The 21,711-nt window shown below is 38.7% G+C and overlaps 1 protein-coding gene across 2 annotated transcripts; it reads left to right on the plus strand.

Moving 5' to 3' along the window:
• The first annotated feature begins 3,661 nt into the window (after window positions 1–3,661).
• Window positions 3,662–20,995, plus strand: DEK (DEK proto-oncogene). 2 transcript variants are annotated; one of them, XM_066545117.1, is made up of 11 exons: window positions 3,662–3,843; window positions 5,529–5,678; window positions 7,363–7,464; window positions 7,969–8,078; window positions 9,884–9,978; window positions 11,418–11,538; window positions 12,597–12,779; window positions 14,614–14,746; window positions 17,025–17,173; window positions 18,430–18,498; window positions 19,460–20,995. In XM_066545117.1, exons 2-11 carry the CDS (start codon window positions 5,540–5,542, stop codon window positions 19,469–19,471), a joined length of 1,113 nt encoding a protein of 370 aa, XP_066401214.1. In that variant the 5' UTR covers window positions 3,662–3,843; window positions 5,529–5,539; the 3' UTR covers window positions 19,472–20,995. The 2 variants fall into 2 exon arrangements, with proteins under 2 accessions (XP_066401214.1, XP_066401224.1); XM_066545127.1 differs by lacking the exon at window positions 19,460–20,995 and having other exon boundaries at window positions 18,430–18,510.
• The last annotated feature ends 716 nt before the right edge of the window (window positions 20,996–21,711 follow it).

Raw genomic sequence — 21,711 nt, forward strand, 5'->3', positions numbered from 1 at the left:
TAGATTCAAAAGCCACACACTGCTCCTAATGGTAATAAAGATGTACTTGGCATTTGTATAGAATTTTCTCAGAATTTCACAGGCCAGACATTTTGACATTTCTAGGAAACCTTGTCACATGACTGTTAGAAAAACCCTGAAGTGTGGACACACACATATATATATTTAAATGGCTCATATAGGAACACAAAGCAACAGTACCTACATTACTAGAAAAGTAGCATCCCATCATTTGCTGCTGTGGTATTTTACTCTATGGATAAAATTCCAAATGAGTGGTACTTGGTGTCTACTTTGATGCAGGACACTTTCTCTGCAATTCACAGATGACCTTTTCTGTAGTTTTGCCCACAGACTTGCCAGTTTCTGTGCTGATGGCAGGACACTGCAGTAAACAGGTCATTTTGGAAACAAAATAAATGCAACCCTGGGGGACTTTGTAAAGGGAAGCCTAAGTTTCTGCTCCCCAAAGCTTCTCGTACATTGTTTTATGCTCTATACTGAGAGCGAATAAACGTTGCCTGCTAATACAAGCTGCTCTCAACTAACTGAAAAGAGCTGTTTTTATTAATTAACGGCAGCTGGTGACCATGTTTAAAACTGCACTGCCTGGTGCACTTCAACATAAAATACAAGCTTGTAATGTACGCTGAAACATGAAGCTGCCCCTTTTTACAGCCCCCTCAAAGCAGTTTTCACCATTTAATGCTACTGAGCTATGATGTCTAAGAAATGTACCCTTTGACATCTAAAAGTGAGCCCCAGATACCTCCAGGAGAACTGTGTTTCACAGAACTGGCATCTGCAGATGGAGCTAGATGTCAAAACTCAGTGTGTCCTGAACATTAGGACTCTGACAGTAGAGAAGCACACTCTGTGATGGAATAAGAAGAGCAGGTTATAGGAAGCAACTCTTAAGAACCACGTAAAATTACTTATCCCCTTCTAATTTGTCCTTCTTCCAGGATTAAGGCTTTTAGGTTGCATTTAGAACCTTTCATTAAACTGTCTAAACTCCTTAGATAATGCTAATATTCTATACCAATACCATTATCGCATCCAGGTCATTCAAATCTTAACTGAATTAATATAATTAAGTGAACTTCCTCAGACTGGGAGAAGACAGCAATATAGAAGTGTTGATACAGTATATCATCCCAAAGCAGTATATTGAGAATCAGCATTCTTACTCATATTCAAAATGAGAAGACAAACCAGTTTCAAACTATTTTCTTGAATTTAGAAATTTCCCTTTAAAACATATCTGATTTTTTTTCAAATTGATCCCCTCCTTCTCCCAAATTATAGCTTTGAAGATTTTTATTCTGAATTCTTCTTAACCCATATTGTCTCAGTCTTATCTGGGAGATGCAACAACCAATTATTAAACTGTTGACAGTGTACTGAAACTACTCCATAAAGCTGTAAATCAAAAAGATACTATGAAGGGCAGAGAAGGTTTCAAAAAAACACAATTAAGAGAAGTTATCATAGCTGTTGAAGTTCTGCCAGAGGAATCTGTGACAAAATGAAATTTACCTGTGCCAAGTATATAAATTCCTAAAATAGTGGATTTGGTTTATGTTTAAGGGTCTGTCAGCTACTAAAGTGGTATGACTTCACTAAAAGGATCAATGAAACCATTATCTTTTACTTCTCCTCAAGATGAAGGTGCTTCTAATGTGGTATGTGTAGAATATCAATATACGTAATTCAGTTAGGCAAATCATCTCCATTGGATAAATACATCCCTCTTTACAAAATGATGATCTAATTTTCATCACAACCTGAAGCTGAATTAATCCAAACTTACACATCTTACAGGAAGTAGTTTGTTGTCTTCAAACATCTGTCTCATGCCATTTGTATAGCCCATGGCTCAATTATATTTTTGTCTCATTATTGTGTGTTAACAATAAGCTTGTCTAATTACATATTGTTGGTAAATAATTGACATTTTCCCTTTTAAAATGACCACCATCTGTGATTGCACCAGCTTTTAAAAAAAGGTTTTAAAATAAGTAATCTGCATCTCTCTTGCCTAAATTGGGCGGTGATTAATATACGCTCCCCAGACTCTCCTTTTGTACACAGCATATAAATTGTAGTATTTCCTAATATCTTTATCCTACAGATTGCCCAGAGCAGCTGTGCCTCATCCCTGGCAGTATTCAAGGCCAGGTTGGATGGGGCTCTGAGCAACCTGAGCTAGTGGAAGGTGTCTCTGCCCACAGCAGGGGGATTGGCACCTGATGTCCCTTAAGGTCCCCTCTAACCCAGACTGTTCTTTGATTCTAAATATTTTGTAGTATTTGTGTTACACGTATTTCCTGGGTTTACTACCAATTCGATGGGACTTTGTTTTACATGCATCTAAGATGAAGAATTCACAGAAGTGTGAATCTCTTTTCATTTCTCTCTTTTACTGTCCCTTTACCTCCCAAAGAGCCATGTGCCTACAGCTCCTCACAGCAGCCAAGAAACTGCTGTTGGGATAACACGGCTTTCAGACAAGACACCTGCACTGGCTTGTTCGGGCTGCTTTCCTGAAACATACCGCCTGTGTACTCCTGACTCCTGTAGAAGGCAACGTGAAGACCAGCCTGGCCTCTTCTCAGGCTCCAATATTAAGAATATTAAGACTCAGGCTCCAATATTAAGAATTGAACTCGGGCCACAGCGCACTCGCAGTCCTCAGCGCGTGGGACTGGCCCCTCGGCTCTTTCGGGGGCTGCCTGTGACCCTACATTTTGCAGGAGCAAGGAGGCGACTTAGCTCCTCAGCCGTTCCCTCCCGTTGGCCGCAACCCCCGGGCCCGCCGCGGCCCGAGCGAGGCGCGGCCGTTGCACGGCGCGGGCCCGCCCGGTCCCGCCGCCGCGGGGATGCGCGCAGGGAAGGGATCCCCCGCACGGAATCGCGGCAAGGAGCGGGCGCTTTGCACCAGCCCCCGCGGGGAGGAGCCGCGCTGGAGTAATACGGAGGAAGCGGGAAGAATGCCACGCTCCTGGGAATTGTTCATCGTAGGCGCGCGAGAAGCATAGTCACGTAGAACTGGTAGTAAAAGTAGGATACATGTGTAACACAAATACTACTAAATAACTAAGAACCTAGAACGGATTGGGTTGGAAGGGACCTTAGAGATCATCTATCCCAACCTGATGCGGGCAGGGACATCTTCCACTAGCCCAGGTTGCTGAGAGCCCCATCCAACCTGGCCTTGAACGCTTCCAGGGATGGGGCACCCACAGCTTCTCTGGGCAACCTGAGCCAGAGGTATTGGGAAACGCTACTGTGTATAAAAGGAAAGTCTAGGGAGCGTATATTAATCACTGCCCAAGTTAGGCAGGATAAGAGGTACGGATTCCTTATTTTAAAGTTTTTGTGGTTTTTTGTTGTTTTTTTTTTTTTTAAGCCGCTACAACTACAGACGGTGCCGCTTTTAAAAGGGAAAACGCACCGACGCACCGCTCACACCCCCCCGCCCCTCAGCGGGAGCGCGCGCCCGCCGCCGCGCGCGGCCTGACGTCACCGAGGGCGGGCGGGCGTGACGCGCACCCTCCCCTGCCCTCCCCGCGCCGGCGGGAACGCGGGCGCTGATTGGCCGCCGCCTTCCCGCTTCCTCCTCGCCGCCCGAGAACCCGCCATTTTGAAAACCTTGTTGATTCCGGGAGGGAGGGAAGAGGGAGAAGGAGAGGGAAAGGGCAAGAGTGGCTGCTGGCCGTAGCGCTGCGCCGCGGTGGGGCGTGTGTGTGTCGCTGCGCCCAGACCCGCCTCGTCCAGCGGTAACTGCCGCCTTCAGCTGCTGCCGCCGCGCCTGAGGAGGGAGCCGGGACTCGTGCTGAGGTGGGTCCTGCCGCCATGGCCGTAACGGCGCCCGAGAGCGGTCCCGCCTCGCCGCGCCCGGGCCGAGCGGGGACGGACTGCGACGAGGAGAAATGAAACGCGGCCGCCGCGCCGCCGGGCTCCCGTCCCGCCCCACGGACACGCCGTGTGCGGGGCGCTTGTCACCGGGGCTGCCTCCGCCCCGGCCCCTGCCTGGGGTGTTTGCTGGGTCCCGCCGTGTCCTGCGGCGGGAGCGGGCCGGGCGCTCCTGAGCCCGGCTGCAGCAGGGAGGTGGTGGCGGCTTGGCGGCCGGCGCCACCGGGCGCTGCGCATCGCCGTCCGTTTGCCCCGACATCCAGCTTACAAATCGGGAAGGGGGTATAGGTGTAAAGTCCTCATGTGAAAAGCCCCAGCCGAGAGCGGGAGACCCTCTCCCGATAAAGGTGGATCCCAGAACCCTTTTTCCCTAAGCAAAACGACGTCCCGAACCCAGGTGGTGGAAAGCTAAGAAGTCTCTTAACTTTCCCCCTTCAGTTCCCATTGAAAGGGGAAGGAAAGACAGCTTGTAGTGCTTCTCTTGCTTTTACTCGTGCCTTCAAGTAAAATGAAAATGCCAGATTATTGAAGTGACAGATTATTTACTACAAATGAAATACTGGTAGTAGTACCCTGAAGGATATATTTTTCCCTGATGATTAAGCCAGGAAATTTAACTTTTCCCGTACTATGGGTAATAAATATTAACTCATGTTTTCTGTCATTTGGAACACGACTGATCTCTGGTACCTACTAATGCTGCACCTAAGCAGCAGATTTAAATGTTACTTATTGCACCTAATCTCTTGCAGATAATACTGGCTCTAGTATTGCAAAAAGAAAATGGTTAATTTTGTGAAATTCTGTTCCAGATCTAAACGGTGAAAATTTCTGAAAGCTAGAATTTAAAAAAAGGAAACATATGGTTATCTTGCTCTATTGGATAGATGTTTTCTGTTAGTAGGTAACAGCCTGAAATGGTACATGTATAACTGAGATGTTTTAAAGTTTGCATATAGGCCACTTCAGGTGTTAAGAAAAGACTCTTAAATATGTGAAGTATGAAGCATTTATTCTTTTTTGCTGTAGATCTGTAAATTAAAACCAGGAAGTATTTTTATGCCTAAAGATGCAGCAGCTGTCTGGGTTATGAAAGCAGTATTAATTCTTTCCTGAATTACTTGCAAGTTATTTTTTTTTAAATGTTTCTGTTCCCATTTCCCATCTAAATAAGTAACTTGTTTAAGTTAGTAGGAAACTTGTATGCATAGTTTACCATGATCAAGAATAAGTATTAAGTTTATAGGAGGGTGCAGTAAAATGGTGATATCTTAAAACACTGCAGTTTTTAATAGATAACAGTATCAGCTGCTTTGAGTGGGTGTTTCCGAATGCTTCACAAAAGCAGCTTGAAGACTTGTGTGTGAATAGTATTTATAACCTTTTAGAGTGTTCTTAACCAGACTAATTGCAGAATGGATGGTAACTTGTTCTGCAAAGTTGTGTGTATTGTGTGTATGCCAAACACCTTAGTGATTAGAGAATGTGAGCAATCACAGTACCAGCACACTGCTTCTGCTGCACAAGGAGATCATTTTTGAAAGCAAGATTCCTGTGTTTCTTATGGATGTTGTTCTGTTGATGATGGTTTCCCCTGACTCTTTCTACAGAAGCATATACCATGTCTTCTGTTGATTCATCAAAAGAAGATACAATGTTGTCAGAAAAAGTAGACGAGAAACAACCTGAAACTGAAAACAAAGCCGAGGAAAGTGATGAAGATGAAGAAGAGGAAGAGGAGGAAGAGGAAGAAGAAAAGGGTACTTTTTTTTTCCTTTTAATAAGTTGTTCTTTAATGAATGTCAAGCTATTGAATGCAGTCTCCTGCAATTCTGGCTAATTGTACTGTCATTGAGGAGATTCCATGGTGCATCTGTCTCATGTGTCATCATAGCTTCCCAGTAGTCTATAGCAGGCAGTGCTAAAAACAGTGGTGCTGATTTCTCTCAGAAAAGATTTAAGGGATTGCCAGTATCCTGGACTTCTGTACTAGGGATTTTTTTGTTGATGTGTAAATTTTTCAATTTTTACAGTAACTAGTGTCCCTTATCAGATTATTTTTTTGCCATTAACACTCTGAAGAGATCTGTGTTTGCAAAAGAGAAACTTGTAAGTGTGCAGTAGTTTTGAAAACAACACAAATGTCTTGGCTTAACTACAGTGAATTAATTTTCTGGGTATCCAAATGTAATTATATTGGGTCAGCGGAAATTCCTTTAGACTAATTTTGGTAATAAAAAATTGTGGCAATATGAAAGGTTGAGCAAGCAAGGCCAGTTTTTTGTTGTGGCATGTAATTGAAGGTAGTCAAGGAGAACAAAACAAGATGAAGGAACTACTGTGCAAGAATGTTAATTTCTATTGTGAACTCTCCAGGCATCTGTTTTCAAAAGGAAAGCATTTATGGAAATAGAGCTGTAATGTGGCACAGTGAAAACCAAGTCACTGATGCTCTTGGATCCTTGAAAGAGATGCAGTTTGCCTTTAGGAAAGGTAGTAGAAAGAAAACAGGTTTGGAAAACAGCGGAGTAATTAGCATTGGGTTTTCAGAAAAAAATCTTTTTGCTCTGGTTTTGATTATGTTCATACAGGTTATGAAGCTACTTTTAGATGTTAAAGCTGGGACAGCCCATCTGTTTAGCTCTAAGGATAGTGTTATTTGAGGTCAACTGTTTTAGTATGAGATGTTTAAATGAAGCTTTAGCTTTTTCTTCAGAGTGGTATTAAATGAGTGATGTGATGCAGGGTGTACGTAAAACAATCCAAATGTATTCATTAGTAAGCACTACCAGAATTACTGGGAATAATACTCTTGTTGTATTTGTGACACTTGTTATTGTGCCCTGCAGAGTGCTTCCCTGTGTTCCCTGGGATGGGTAGTACAGTCCCACTGCACTTGTGCTTCTGCCTCTCCTGCTGAAATGTGTGGTTTCTCCAGTCCAGTAGTGGGAAACAAATCTGTATGCAGGCATCCTTGACTCTGCTTTTGCCCATCTGGTAGTACTATTCTTCTTCAGAGTGCTTTGTGTGGAGCTGTGTGTGTACTGACTGCAGCATCCAAGGAGAATGTGTAAACAGGGTCAGTTTTGTACCTGAAAAAGGCAGTGAAAGGAGAGAAGGATGGGTTTCGGAAAACACCTAGTCCTGCAGTCTCCGTCATGCCAAAGTTACCTTTAGAAATGTCTAAAGGTAATGTAAAGTTACCTTTAGTCTTGTCTTCAAGGTTACCTTGTGGTGAAGAACTAGAGAGGCTTCTAGTTATGTATGTGCAGCTCCATAGAATCACATTGGCTTATTAGCCAAAGGTCTGAAAGTGTCATGGTACCTGCTAATATCATCATCTGGTTTTGATTTGCTATTTCAAAGAATCAGTGTTGTGTTGCCTGTCACTTCAGTCAGATCTGCAATGAAGAATATTGTGTTTAAGGAAGCTTTCTTTTGCAGAGAAGAGTCTCATTGTTGAAGGAAAAAGGGAGAAGAAGAAGGTTGACCGACTGACCATGCAAGTGTCCTCACTGCAGAAGGAACCTTTTACAATTACACCGGGTAAGCTTGACTTCTCACATACAAATTGTGAGCGTTAGCAATGATAATGAAAACTCTAAAAAGATGAAATTACTAATTTGTTGTAGGTGAGACCTAGTTTACAAGTCATGATCCTTCTTAAAACAATAAGGCTACTATATGAAATTACTCTTTTATTCTGTAGCATCAGTTTAAACTGTAAAAGTTACATGATATTTGAGCTTACTTGGAATAGGACCTTTGGTACCTCACCACTACTAACAAAGGCAAGAACAGCCAGAATATAAAGAAATGCCAAATTCTTGTACCCTGATCTAAGTAGTATCAAGTAAGGCAGGTAAAGAGCCTGTCAGGATGCTGAACTGATAGGATAAGGCCTGCTTAATATTTGACCTATTATAATGTCTAATGCTGGTTTTAAGTAACTTCTTTGCTAAAAAAAAAAAAAGTAGAAACTTTAAGTTATAAACAGATAGGTAAATACAAATGTGATGAAATAGCATAAATTATTTTAATTGTTTTCAGGTAAAGGACAAAAACTCTGTGAAATTGAGAGGATACAGTTCTTTCTGAGCAAAAAGAAGACAGATGAACTTAGGAACCTGCACAAACTCCTCTACAACAGGCCAGGCACTGTAAGAATTTCAATCTTGTATATCCATTAGTTCTCACGTATAGTGAAAATGTTTGTAGTGCAGTTTTTTACACTTGCACATATTGATCTATTTCTTAAGTGTTATTTATTACAAGCTATTTAGAAAATGGGTATTTGCAGGACCAGTTAAGTAAGTCTCCTCCTTTTAACTCCTATAAAATCTCTTCCTATAAAAATCCTGTGGCAGGGTATACTAAATCAAAATTCTCTTGAATGTAGATTTGATTTTTTTTTTAATGGGGGAATAGTGGATTACCTTACAAGGATGAGTTGGAAATAATTTATGGTTCACATGCTAAAAGCTGCTGACATGCAGATAACACTCAAAATACTCTATGTATTAATACATTACTGCTTTTCTACTATTTTTCTCTTTGTTTGTACTAAGCAGTAGAAAGCTAAAGGTGATAAAAATCACTATTAGGATTTTATATATAACAGTTTTCCTAAGATAATTACAATATTATATTGTCCATTTTGTATTTAAGGATGACACTTAAAATATAAAGGCAAGTCTTTCTTGGAGTGGTTTATGTATCACTGATTGTGCCTATAATTTCAGAGAAATTATGACCCGTTTTCCTTGCTAATGGAGGCAAAATGTGAAATTGAGGCAGATTTACATGTACTATTTATATATGTTTACTATAACTATTGGAACTTTTAAAAATACCTTTGTGTATTTTGGAGACTTGGTGTGCTAGCTCTAATTCTCAGACCACTGCTTCCAATGCAATGTTTGTTTAAATGGCAAATAATGATCTCTTGCCACGAGTATTCAAAAAAAGAATAGATCAGTATGGTTTCAGTCAAAACTATATTTAATCAGAGTTTTGGGGAACTCAGAATGCTGTTTAATATAGTGAAGGTCGGATCTTGTTTCATATGCACATATTTATTTGTGTGTGCTTTTAATTGTAATTAACACTTTGATTAAAATGTACTAGTATCACCTGCAAATTTTCTTAAGGTGCTGAACAAAGCTCTTTGGAAAAGGAGCTCAGCTTTGGTAAAACTATAAACTAATGGAGTAACAGCAGAAACAAAATTTTTAGAACTATTGAAAGCTAGTTGAAATTATTCTTGATAGTGTTATAAAGATCTCAGAAGATAGAGAGATCTGGGGTTGCTTTTTAACAACTTTGGGGTTTTTCTTGCAAAAGGAGATGAAGTGAAAACAAAACTTAAATACACTTCTGATCTTGATGGGAGCAATTTTCCCATTATAAGGGTTGTTGCAATGAAAGTTCAGCCCAAATCAGACATCAGGTGTAATGGTAGAAGTTGTAGATTGGGTGGTACATAAATGCAAAAATTGGTCCTACTAATAAGAGGTTCAAAAATACAGTCATGGTCCTATGTAAGACTTCAGAATAGCTAGTAAAGTAAATCTACTTCAGCAGATTGTAGAATAAAAAATAAAATTCCCTATTTTGTAACAAATTATGTGATACAAAGCATGTAACAAGCTTTATAATGTTGTAGTTTTGCAAACCTGTAAGTCATCATGCAGTACATTTTAAATGAGCTTGAAATGGCAGGTGACTTTGTCTACTATGTTATTAAAAGTACCACGGTCACAAGAAGTTGAACTTAATTGTTGTAGTTTGTCTGTCATGAGATGAGTAAAGGCATAATCCATGTAGGTTATAACTTAAAAGGTGTAGCTCTGTCAACAGAGAATAAAATGTTAGGACATTTCTTGTATGAGAGGTTAGCAAATGTAATTTGATGAAATCTTTTAAACTGCTTGCAATGAAAAGTAATCTGTCTGCTCTGTTCTAGGTTGCATCCCTAAAGAAGAATGTGGGTCAGTTCAGTGGGTTTCCCTTTGAAAAAGGAAGTGACCAATATAAAAAGAAGGAAGAAATGTTAAAAAAGTAATGAAAAAAAGTAACTCTTGATAGTTAACATAGCTTGACTCATGTTTTGCACTCTATTTTTTTCCTTTCTTTCTTCTACAATTTTACTTGAGATTAAAGTTGAACTATAAGCCCGGTGGCTGTTTAGTAGAGCTCTACAATTTTTTTTCTAAGTTCATTTTAATCACACAAACTGGTCTCTTAAGACAGCTTAAAATGTATTAAAAGTTATATTGTGAACATTTTATTCACAATTCCTACATTCCTAACTTTAACTATTGCATACTAATTATTAGATTCTTCTGCCAAGTGAGAGGAAGGCATTATTTCCCTGGGGCAAGCATAATGTTGTGAACATATTGTACTTTATTCATGATGCAAACCTGCATCCTTCTCTGCCTCAAAATCTTCCTCCTTCAGAATCAAAGCCATTTCTGCTTATTATATATGAAATATACTAGAATTGCCATAGCAACTAGTCTCAGAAACTTTTTTTTTTCCTGGCTCCCTTCATAAGTTGCTTTTCCATCAACAGGAGAAGCTGCTGCAACTTAGTTTTAGCTGCCCTGAAAGGGTTTAAAATGCCCTTGCATATTTGTGTAGCTAGTTGTAACAAATGAAAGAACTAGTAACATCTACACAATATATTCTAAAACTTAGGAGTTTTTTTAGTGCCTGTTTGCTGATAGTGGAAAGGCTTCCAGAATTTGGAGTTTTTAAATTTTTCTTCCTCAGAAATGCAGTTTTTCAGGACTATGGTTTGTCAAATATGTGGGAATCTACAAGATAAACTCTGTCTCCTGATGGGAGTTTTGACCATTTCCCAAAGGTTTAATTGGCTAATTCCCCTTATCAAAAAAAATGCTGCAAAATAAAGTAATTTTGCACAATTTTTTTCTTATTTTCCATATGAAACAACTGCTAGCAGCAAATATTCTGAAACCTGGTTGCTTTGGGTTGCAAATGAAAGTGCAGAGCCCTGTGTGCTTGCCTACTGTGATAGCTTCTGCTGCCATTTGTAGCTGTGTAGAACACAAACTGTTGATCAGTTTCTTAATTTGTTTTGCCTCTGTGGTTGATTTCTGCCCAGTCTTTACACTTGCATGTCATATTTTAACAGCATTGAACAAGATGAACAAAAGTCAATATCTACTTTGCAGAACTTTACTATTCAGGCTATAGATCATAAAGAATGTAATACTTTTTTACTGTGATTCCTTAATTTCTTTAAATATCCTGTTATACAGACATACAGATTTGGGAATTCTGTTTTATTTTGCTTTATGTAATATAGTGGTGATTCTTTGCTTGACCATAGATAAGACTGGAAGTGTAGTTGACTGTGTATATATATTGTCAGGTGGCCGACACAAACCAGACAGCAGCTTCTAGCAGTCAGATGTTGATTGTTTAGTATGTGATACTGAATCTTTTCTTTTTTTTTTTTTTTCCTACAGATTTAGAAATGCAATGTTGAAAAGTATCTGTGAAGTTCTTGACTTGGAAAGATCAGGAGTCAATAGTGAGCTCGTAACCAGAATATTAAACTTCCTTATGCATCCAAAATCTTCGGGCAAGGTGAGATACAGGTTGTTATGCTTGCTTTTATAGCTCTGTTCTGATAGAAAATGTATCTGTTCTCTATTGCTCATTGTTTGCTTGTTTCCAGTGATAATACAATTTCTGTTCTAACTTACTGAAGGAGGAATGACTTGTTGAAAGAGAGTAGTTCTACTACTGCAAGCATCCATAATGGGGTGAGGGCTTAAGTAGAAATTCTGTTTACATATGGGTGTACCCATTACACACTGATAATGCACAGAGTGTGAGTTCAACACATGGAGCTAATTAGGATATCCATTCCCAAATACCAATTAGCCTCTGCTTTGTGGGTGGAGGAGAATAGATACATGAAAGGACAGGAAAACCAAGCTTCAGATGTTACCTGTGTTTGCTGTATTTAGCAAATGTATGTTATCACATTTGGACATCACCAAATGGAATTTCTTGCAGGGTACAAAACCAGTGCACTAGACTCAGAGTGTCACTGCCAAGACTGCTAAACTCTGTTGTTAATCTTCTAGGACTTTCAGCTTTTAATCTAAAAGTAATACTAAAATAGTTGCACTGTTGCTCAGGAAACTAAATCTATTCCCAGCAAACACTGGGAGGTGATGTGAATAAGGGCTCAGCAAGCTGCTTTAGAGACACAGAGTTGCAGCAAAATGCGGGTTTGCATTAGATGTGACAGAATTCTTGCCTTTAAGTCTTCTGAGTTGTCAGCTGACTCGTTACCAAAAGAAAAGGCTTGTTTTATGGATTGGTAGGTAAAAGAACAATCTAGAAGTAACTTTTCTTGCTTCCCTCTCTAGCGCCCAGTCATTGAAGATTTGTTTGCTTAGGGAAGGGGTGCACTTAGCTTAGAACTGAAATTTCATTTTGCTCAAGTCTGTCTCAATAGTGAATATTTGCTTGCTGCAAAATATTATGACTTAACACAACCCAGGACTATTTTATGTACATTTAAGACATCTCCATATTTGTTTACTATTCTTTGATGTGATTGGAAAGTATTTATCTTTTTAAAATTCACTTTTGTATTCTTACTTGGATTACACACATCTCTTGTCTCTCAGCCATTGCCAAAGTCCAAAAAACCACAAAGCAAAGGTGGCAAAAAAGAGCGCACTAGCTCTGGAACAACAAGAAAAGCGAAACGTACCAAGTACCCAGAGATCTTGTCAGATGAATCCAGTAGTGAAGAAGATGAAAAAAAGGAAAAGGACGAGTCTTCAGAAGAAAAAGAAAGTGAAGATGAGGTAATGAGTTGTTTTGTTTGTTTTTCAACATTATGTCATTGCTATGAATTGGTAACTCTTGGAACACAGAGTTGGGGAGCAAGTGATATTTAACTGAAAGTAAAGGGAACACATCTGCAATTTAGAAGAGGTTTTCTTAAATTCTGAGTGTGTTGAATTTCTTAAATTCTGAGTGTGTTGAATTTAGAGAATCATTTAGATAAAAGGCAGAAGTTCTGGTTCTTGTGTGTATGTATGCACCTTATAAAACCATTTCCTATGTGTCATTTTGGGGCAGCCAGGATTGCTAATTAATTGATTGCATTTCTTATATCATCTTGTGATGATTTTATTATAATTTCATAATGCAGTGTTTGATTTGATACCTAGGAATTAACTTTGAGTTCAGTAGGAGTCACTGACCTACCTGACTACATTGGTTTGGGATCTTGTTTCCATATTCCTCCTGGATTTTGTATCTTAAACTCTCTCTTCAGGTTTTGTGTCTTAAAGTAGACAACATAGTAGGCAGCCTTAGAAAGATCCCTGCAATCTCTGAAGTGTCTTAATCTCATTGTATTTTGTGGGTTTTTTTAAACTTTCTGCATACTAGATGAGAAGCATCAAATCATGGAATAGTTTGGGTTGGAAGAAACCTTTTAAAGGTCATCTAGTCCTGCATTGAGCAGAGACACCAGCTGGATCAGGTTGCCTCATTCAACCTGGCCTGGGATGTTTCCAAGCATGGGCATTCACAGCCTCTCTGGGCAACCAGTTTAAGTGTTTCACCACCTCATTGCAAAAGAAATTCTTCCTTATTTCTCCTCTAAATCAACACGCCTTCAGTTTAAAACCATTATGCCTTATCAGACCCCTGCAACAAAGTGCAATTGGTCAAACTGCTGGTGTCCAAGAAAGTTCTTTATGGAAGCTATGGAACCCTTGGCTGTCATATATGGCCACTGTTCACTTGGGTTACATTCTCTGTTGAAATGGAAGTGTGACAGGCTGTTAGGTTAATAGCCTGAGCTATTGGAAATAGTAGCAATCTTTTGTTGAAAGGCAGTTAATGTAACTTAACAGTTTGTTTTGTTGGGGTCATTTTGATAGGTGTTGGGTTTAATGTTAAAAGGAAATGTTCAAAGAATTTCCTGTGCCTCCATGGAGCAACCTTAATTCTTACTGTACTTTTTTCTTTACTTATAAACAGCAGAATTGAAAGAGGGCTGAAATATTAAAAGTTGACATATGTTTTAATTTCTTCAGGAAAACAGGGTTTCTACTGTGAGGAGAGAAATATCTTTTTCAGAGGCAGTTGTGGTCATATTTCCAAGAACTCAGTTATTTTTTAAAAAACCCCAAAAATCTAAAACCCTCCAAACAAACAAAATTCTAACAAACAAAAAGGCCTAACAGTAAACTCCATTGATCTAACTGGGTCATCTTTGCCTTCTTTCAAAAGGCGGGAGTTAGGCATGTCTGCAATGGCTGAGTGGACTGAAGTCTTCAGAAAGTGAAGTTTAGGTGTATGGAATAAAAACATAATTATTTCAAAAGCACTGCTTTGTCAAATTAGTTTGAAAATAGGACTTGATGAAATGGAAGATACCTATTTGTACAGCTTTAAGATAGCAGAATTTTAAAAAGAGTTGGGTTTATGACAGCTTTTGATATACTAGAGTTAGAAGGATGTAGGCAGTGTTTTGCTGCACCAGCTTTGTTGGAAACTTAGGCATGGAGTGGCTGGAGTTAATTGTCCTTGGAGTGGAAAATTTTCCTTTCTGGAAAAGAGATATGAATTGTTGAAGTAATACACACATTACTTTAATTTTCTGATATTTTTTTTTTTTTGTAGCCCCCAAGAAAAGCATCTAAAAGAGAAAAATCTAAAAAGACGACTTCTAAAACCAAGAAAGCTGTGAAGGGTGCAAATGTCAAGAAGGCAGACAGCAGCACTACTAAGAAAAACCAGAACAGTTCTAGAAAAGGTAAATGCTTTAAATCTTTCATCATACATTGCTCTGTAGCTTAACTGGCATGCTTATTAGAAAGCAAGCTTTTGCATATTAGTGTGAAAGAAAATGGAATTTGGTATATTGTTGGTTTTCTACTTGATGTTTCTTTCCTTGAAACAATAATTTAAAAAGCTGTTGGTTTGGATATATTTCATGCATTTCCTGCTGTCATGCTGCTGAGCATGTGTATGGTTTTTATTTGCATACAAACTGAAAGTATCAGCCAAGTTCTCTATTTTGCTGGAAGAATCATTGGTAAAGTTCTGTTTGGGCCTCTGTATTGTCTTTATGCGAGTCTTGTAATTGATCCAGTGGTGTGTATCCCATGTGTGTATCTTTGGTTCAGCAGCTTGATACAAGTTTTTTGTTAACATAGAAATTGTTTTCTCCACGCATCCTGTTGCAGTTGATTTTCTCATATCTCAGGATGTGCATAAAGGGTATACAGACACTGAGTTTCTAGTAAAGATTGCAGTAGTGAGGGTGGGGACAGGGTTGTCTTGCCAAGCAGATTTGCTGAAAAGGGCCTGGCCAGGGGCAGATGGTTCTTGCAGACAGCTCATGGAGGCCATTCAGCAATGGGCACTCCTGATAAGGAGCACTGACAGCACTCAGGGCTCTTGCAGCAAGCATGGGGCTGGTGGCTCAGGGAAGTGACTGGCACCCTGTTCTGCACTTGCGAGCTGGCATTGGCAGCAGTGTCCAGCTCTGGGCTCCCTGGAGCAAGGCAAGTATGGACATCATGGAGTGAGTCCAGTGGAGGGGCACCAAGATGGTGAGGGGGCTGGAGCACAGGGTGGAGGAGGGAAGGCACAGAGAGCTGGGCCCATTCAGCCTGCAGAAGAGATGGATGAAGGGAGATCATCCTGCAGCCTGCACCTCCCAAATGGGAGAGTATGGGGAAGGCAGGGCCAGGCTCTGCTTGGAGGTGCACAGGGAGAGGATGGGAGGCAACAGGCCCAAGTTGCCACCAGAGACCCTGTAGTTATTTGTTAGGGGAGAAACTTCACCATGTGGGTGGTCACAGAAGTGGGACCTGGAGGAGCAGTGGACTCCTCATTGGTGGAGATGTTTGGACATCAGCCTGGCAGGTGCCCAAGTAACCAGCTCCATGCTGGTCCTGTTCCAAGTAGCAGCTTTGGTACCAGATGATCTCCTGAGGTCCTTTTCTACCTTAAATTCTCTGACACTCTGCGATAGCAGCCAGGTCTATCGCAGTTGTAGTCTGAGTTACTGATGCAGTTTATATCCATACTGCAAAGGTACTTCCTTTAATGCTGCCCTTGGCATATACATGCTACAGCACAAGCATCAGGTCACATTAATTACCCTTCTTGTCAGTGCTTTGCTGAAAGGTGCAGGTGAGCTCTTGGACACAGAAGGGTGCTCAATTTCTTTCATTGCCTTATTTCTCAGCAGAGTAACTGGCCTGTGCTGAACTCAGTGTATTTTCAGTTTGACTTCTAAATGTGGCTGTGTTGTGTGTACATCTTATTTTGTCATCAGCATATATATTTACATACAAATGTTATATATGTGTTTATCCTGTAAGTTATGTAATATATTTGTAATTTCTTATTTACTCCTCCTGCATTTCTGTTTCCAGTTTAAGTAGGTCATTCTGTAAGGTCATTATCTAGTTTGTTTGGCAGCTGCTTGAATTTTGTCTTGTTGGCAGTAGAGGAACTGAGTGGATGTTGGAATCATTCAGTCTAATTCATTTTCTGCTGGAAAAGATTGTATTAGTGTCCTGTGCCCCTTCCCTTAATTTCATTTACGAAGTTCTCCCTATTTGTTCTCTTCTCATGGTGCTTTCTGATACTAAGTTGGCAGAATTACATTGCAAAATTACAAGAGCCTAGTGTGCAACACTGCTAGGGGAAAAGAAGAAATATAAACTCCTTTTTAAAGGAAATAATTACTTTTTATTTTCTTAGGGCCATAATGCCTGAAATAGAATTGTTGTAATAAGTCTTTTTCATTAGTTTGATACGTGAAATTAGTCCCATACCTTTTAGAATTCTTGTTGATTTGTAAACTGATGGTTCATCAGTAATTACACAGATTCATAAATAAATGTAGTACTGATGGCATTAGCTTTGTTTTTAAGTGGATAGTCTAGCAAGATGTCTATTTTAAAGGAAAACATCTGGATTGGATGTTTGTTGAAAGTTCTGATGGCTTCTATTTTTAAGGAAGAAAACAGACGAACTGAAAACCTATTACAATGCAATTTATTCTTCTTATTTAGAAAGCGAGTCTGAGGATAGTTCAGATGATGAACCTTTGATTAAAAAACTGAAGAAGCCACCCACAGATGAAGAACTGAAGGAAACTGTCAAGAATTTGTTGGCCAATGCAAATTTGGAGGAGGTTACAATGAAACAAATCTGCAAGGAAGTAAGTACAATTTTGTAGTCTCTTTATAGGTAGTGGATTGTTTGTGAACTGACTTTGATCATCATTTCAGAAATGAAGGCTTCTACACTGTTGTTGCAAAACTAAATAGTTTTGCGTTGGTTTATTTACTTGCTGATAGCTATAACAATGAGAGCTTTTTTTTAGATATGCAACACTGATATCAGCATTAAAAGGGAAATATTAAATTTAGCTACCTGGGATGTAGCAGTATTAGCTCCATGTGTGACAGTGCAAATAGCCGACATGTTTAGACAGTGCAGCAGCTTTGCTGCTGTCCATAGGGGAGGGCTGTCCCCTGTGCTCTGTACATTTCTGCTGCTCACCTTGCACACTCCTTCTTCACAGTTCTCTTTATAAGTCCATTCAACTGTCTCTTATCAGCATCTATCAGAATAGTTCTCAGCTGAGTTAGTGAGTTGAATCAATTCAGCAAGAAATCCCTTAGTTGTCAGAACAGGTGGGAACCATGTGGCCAGAAAAGGGAAGGGTGGGGAGAAGTGACCAAAACACAAACAGTTACCTTTATATTTTCTGGTCAGCTCACATGTTTGGTTTTCCTGGGAATTTCAAGATGTTGTCTTGAGAAAACTAAACCCGAAGTTATGAGAAAACTGTAGGTAACTTTTTTTCATATGTATAGTCATTCTTGAAGTCTGAAATTTGGCATGCTGAAATAAAATACTCTGAATTGCTTGTCAGTGTTGGCATCTGGTTTTTGTTTGTTTGGTCCTCTCCCACTCTGTTAACCAAAGAGTAATTGTACAATAGCACTCAAATATTTTAACTCTTCTCGTAGTCTCTTGAAAAGATCACAGTTTTACTTATTATCAAATACCAAGGCTTATTTATTTTTCATTAATTGTTTGGCTTCCTACACTAATGCAGGGCTATCTGACTACTTAAGAGAGCATTTAAAACAAAAAATGGAGAATTCTTACTTGTGTGACATGGCAAGCTAGGCATTTCAATTTGATATGAAAAATTACAGTACCAGTTCAGTCAGTGACCAAACATAAAAGAATACATGCATTTAAATATTTGTGTGGTCAAAATAAAGAAGGAAAATAAGCTTGTGTCTTCCCCTAATTAACAGAGGGCGTTTTGGCAGTTGTGGTACTAGATGTACCAACATAGGTTTTTGCCCTAATTTCAATTAAGCCTCTTCTACTCATACCATCTATTGAATGAAAGTAATTTGAGGTTTATGTTTTTGTTTTGTTTTTACTTTTCTTTAGGTGTATGAAAAATATCCTAGTTATGATTTATCTGACAGAAAAGACTTCATTAAAAAAACAGTCAAAGAGGTAAAGACTTGATCATTTAGAAAATACTCTGGGTTGGGGTGGGGTTTTTTCCCTTCAGCTTGGCATGGCATCCTCTTACACCAGTTTTAATAGCTTTTTGTATAATATTGAAAGTTTAGTGCTCACCTAAACCTTTGATGTTTTGGTTCAGCCTGTAGAAGAGATGGATTAAGGGGGATTATCCTTGTGTTTCCCTCTTTAAAAAAATAATTGCTTCAGATTTTCTTAGCATGCCACTACTACTCTTATGTATTTCTTTGGTAAGCATAACTAGAATTAAGGTTATCACAGTTTTTAATGACTTGTACTCCAAAAGCTCTGAATTTGCTTTAAATTACAACCTTGGCTACAAGATGCACTCTGATTCAGGCTCTGGCCACGTACATTCATAGATAACACATAAGGTTGTACAAGCTCAGCAGACCTGTCAGATAAGGCAAAAGAGAATAAGGACAGATAGCTTTTCTCTATCCTTATCCTTTTCTCTATCCTCTATCCTTATGATGATGTTGCCTTTGAGTTTGCTGTGCTGAAGATCAGGCCTTATCTACTGTACTTATGATAGAGGGTTTATTGTCCAATCTGAGCTTTGTAATTTGTAAAGAAAAATTGTATTTCCTTACTTTTGCCTGCCCTGAAACTAAAAATGGAACCATAGAAGTGAGGTTCACTTAGTGTAGTTAATAAAGTAACTTCATTTTCTTGTGTCTTCACTCAGAGATGTTGATACATAACTATCTAGAATTGCTGTGTCTATGTCTTGTGCATAGACAAGCATGATAGTGTCCTGTGTCAGTATCAGCAAAGGCATGAGAGGGCAATTTGTCTGCTCTAGGGATGGTTTTGGGTTTTTTGCGATAGCAAGAGGAGAGTGTATTTTCATGATAATTTGATACAAAAGGAGACGTTATATGTGATTGCATTGAAAAAAGGGAGAAAACTAATGCATTTCTCTTTTCAGTTGATTTCATGATCTGATTTGACTGTGGGAAATGAAGATTCCTGGGTTTTTGTTTCCATGGATTTGAAGATCTGATAGGCACCAGCAAAAGGAATGTGTCTTACCCTTGTATTTTTAGTCAGATCTAATTCTGCTGATCTAATGTTAAGAGTGTTAATGTAAATTGCTTTGTGTGGTTTTTTTTTGTTGTTAAACAGAACTGCATTTGATGCAATTTTTAGTTGAACATACTTAAAGTTTCATGCATGGCAATAAATGTTCCCTTTTTATAGTTTTGTACATTTTGAATTGTATTGTATAACTAGATTCATTAGAGCCATCATAGCTTTTTAGCGTGGATTACCAGCGTACAGGCGATTTTAAAATTGACTAAGATGAAAGCTGCTTATCTACACATATACATGCAGAGACTGGAATATTGCAGTATTGGTTACAAAGATATTTTGAATACATATTAATTCTGAAAATAAGAGTTAGTCACATATAAATCTCTTTTATATTCTGATACATTCTACACATACAGAATTATTCTGAACCTGGATTACAGTCTTGCATGTGTAGGGCACTGAAAGAACTCTCACAGCATGGTAACTAATTGGCAGATAGATGTTATTTTTGTACTTTCAAAAAGCTTTTTGTTGTGTATATAAAGTTATTTCAAATTTCTTTTGTGCAAATCAGTTTTTTAATCTTGATATCTTTGAATTTATGACATGAAATGTCAGTGTTCAGCAGTGAGGCAGTGATAACAAGTGGTGTGCAGAAGTTTCATGAAAATGAGCTGAGGTTTCATGATGTTTGTCTCATTTTACCTTGTACAAAAACTAAACTGTAGGTTTATACCTGTAGTTTAACTTTATACAGAGACTACAGACATTGTTTCAATGTCTTGGATGTAGTAAATAAAATCCCTCCAAAGGCAATAGGAAAATTTCTAGCATCTAACAAGTGGGTATCCAAGATATACAGCTGGAGGCTTGATAGCTTTGGAAATCCACAGTAGGGCTTCCAAATCAGACAGCACTGATGTGAACATGTGTTTAACCTCTCTTCTGTATGGGAAAGCTTTTCTGAACCTGACCTTCATTGCCCCAGCATGAACAATGGTACTTGTAAGCCTGCAGTCTTTAACTGTGGCTGGCAGCTTTTAGGATCAAAGCAAGCTCTGTCCATAAGTTTTTGTTTAGGCTTTCTCCATACACCTTGTTTCTAATATGGGAAGTCCTACACTTAAAAACATGAAACTAAGAGCTGCCAGAGTGTGGGCTGCCATTCACACCATGAGCACGGAATCCCTCTGACTAGTATTCCTGGAAAGACAAAGTGTATTTTTTTGAATTTTATTATTGTACAGTTGAGAAATAAGGGTTCATAAATATACTAAATTCCAAAAATGTTCAGCCAGTTAGACTGTTGATCTTACACAGAGTTTCGAATTTCTTTGCGTGTAATCATTTATAATAAGGCTGAATGTAATGGGGATTTTTTGTATTCAATAAATGTCTTTCACAAAAATAAAAATCAGTTTTAATCTAACATTTGCTTACATGTATAGTAAAAAAAAACCTATACAGGAACATGGTTGGTTGTCTTTATCTCATATTGGCTTTTCTACTTGAGAAGACACTATTGCTGAAATGTATGTCCTTGCACCAGAATTTTATATCTTCTGTGAGATTGGTTTGTGTTTTGTTTTGATTTTTTTGTGGGTTTTTGTCTCTAACTGTCTCAGCAAAAAGAACACTTTTTAATTTGCAATTTAAAACATCAAAAATTTCCAAGTCAGTCTTAAAAGCAGAAATTTACTTTTATTAAGTGTTGGTGTTATACAAATACTTGAACTGCCTTTTGATTTTTATGTAAATGTACTAGCCGGTTTTAATTATATGGGTCAGGAAGTGTTTTTACGATTCACAACTCCAAAGTATAAATATTTTTTTAATAATTTAAATTCTAATGAAAACTTAGAAAAGGATAGCATACTTCTATTTATTGTATATATGCAATAGTTGCCACTTTGGAATTGCACAGATGGAATGGAAATGAACTTGACATTCTTCAAATGCTTTGTTTAAATCTTTTAACAACTCAGTCCTCAACAGAAAAGAGGACTGCCTGTGTGCTTGCTGATCCATCCCAGTCTGGCTGCAGCTGATACAGGATTCCAGTTCTTTCTGCAACTGGGAGAACGGCTTCAAGATAGTACTAAAAGGTAAATAAAATATCCTGCTTATCCTGATGCTGTTGGATTA

Source organism: Molothrus aeneus, chromosome 1, assembly GCF_037042795.1.
Source record: "Molothrus aeneus isolate 106 chromosome 1, BPBGC_Maene_1.0, whole genome shotgun sequence".
Classification (NCBI taxonomy): Eukaryota; Metazoa; Chordata; class Aves; order Passeriformes; family Icteridae; genus Molothrus; species Molothrus aeneus.

Bases quoted from the DNA above. Each gene is read 5' to 3' on its own strand.
- DEK (XM_066545117.1), top strand. From the start codon at position 5,540: ATGTCTTCTGTTGATTCATCAAAAGAAGATACAATGTTGTCAGAAAAA. The intron at 7,465-7,968 runs GTAAGCTTGACT...AATTGTTTTCAG, and splicing joins ACCTTTTACAATTACACCGG to GTAAAGGACAAAAACTCTGT. The intron at 17,174-18,429 runs GTAAGTACAATT...ACTTTTCTTTAG, and splicing joins TGAAACAAATCTGCAAGGAA to GTGTATGAAAAATATCCTAG.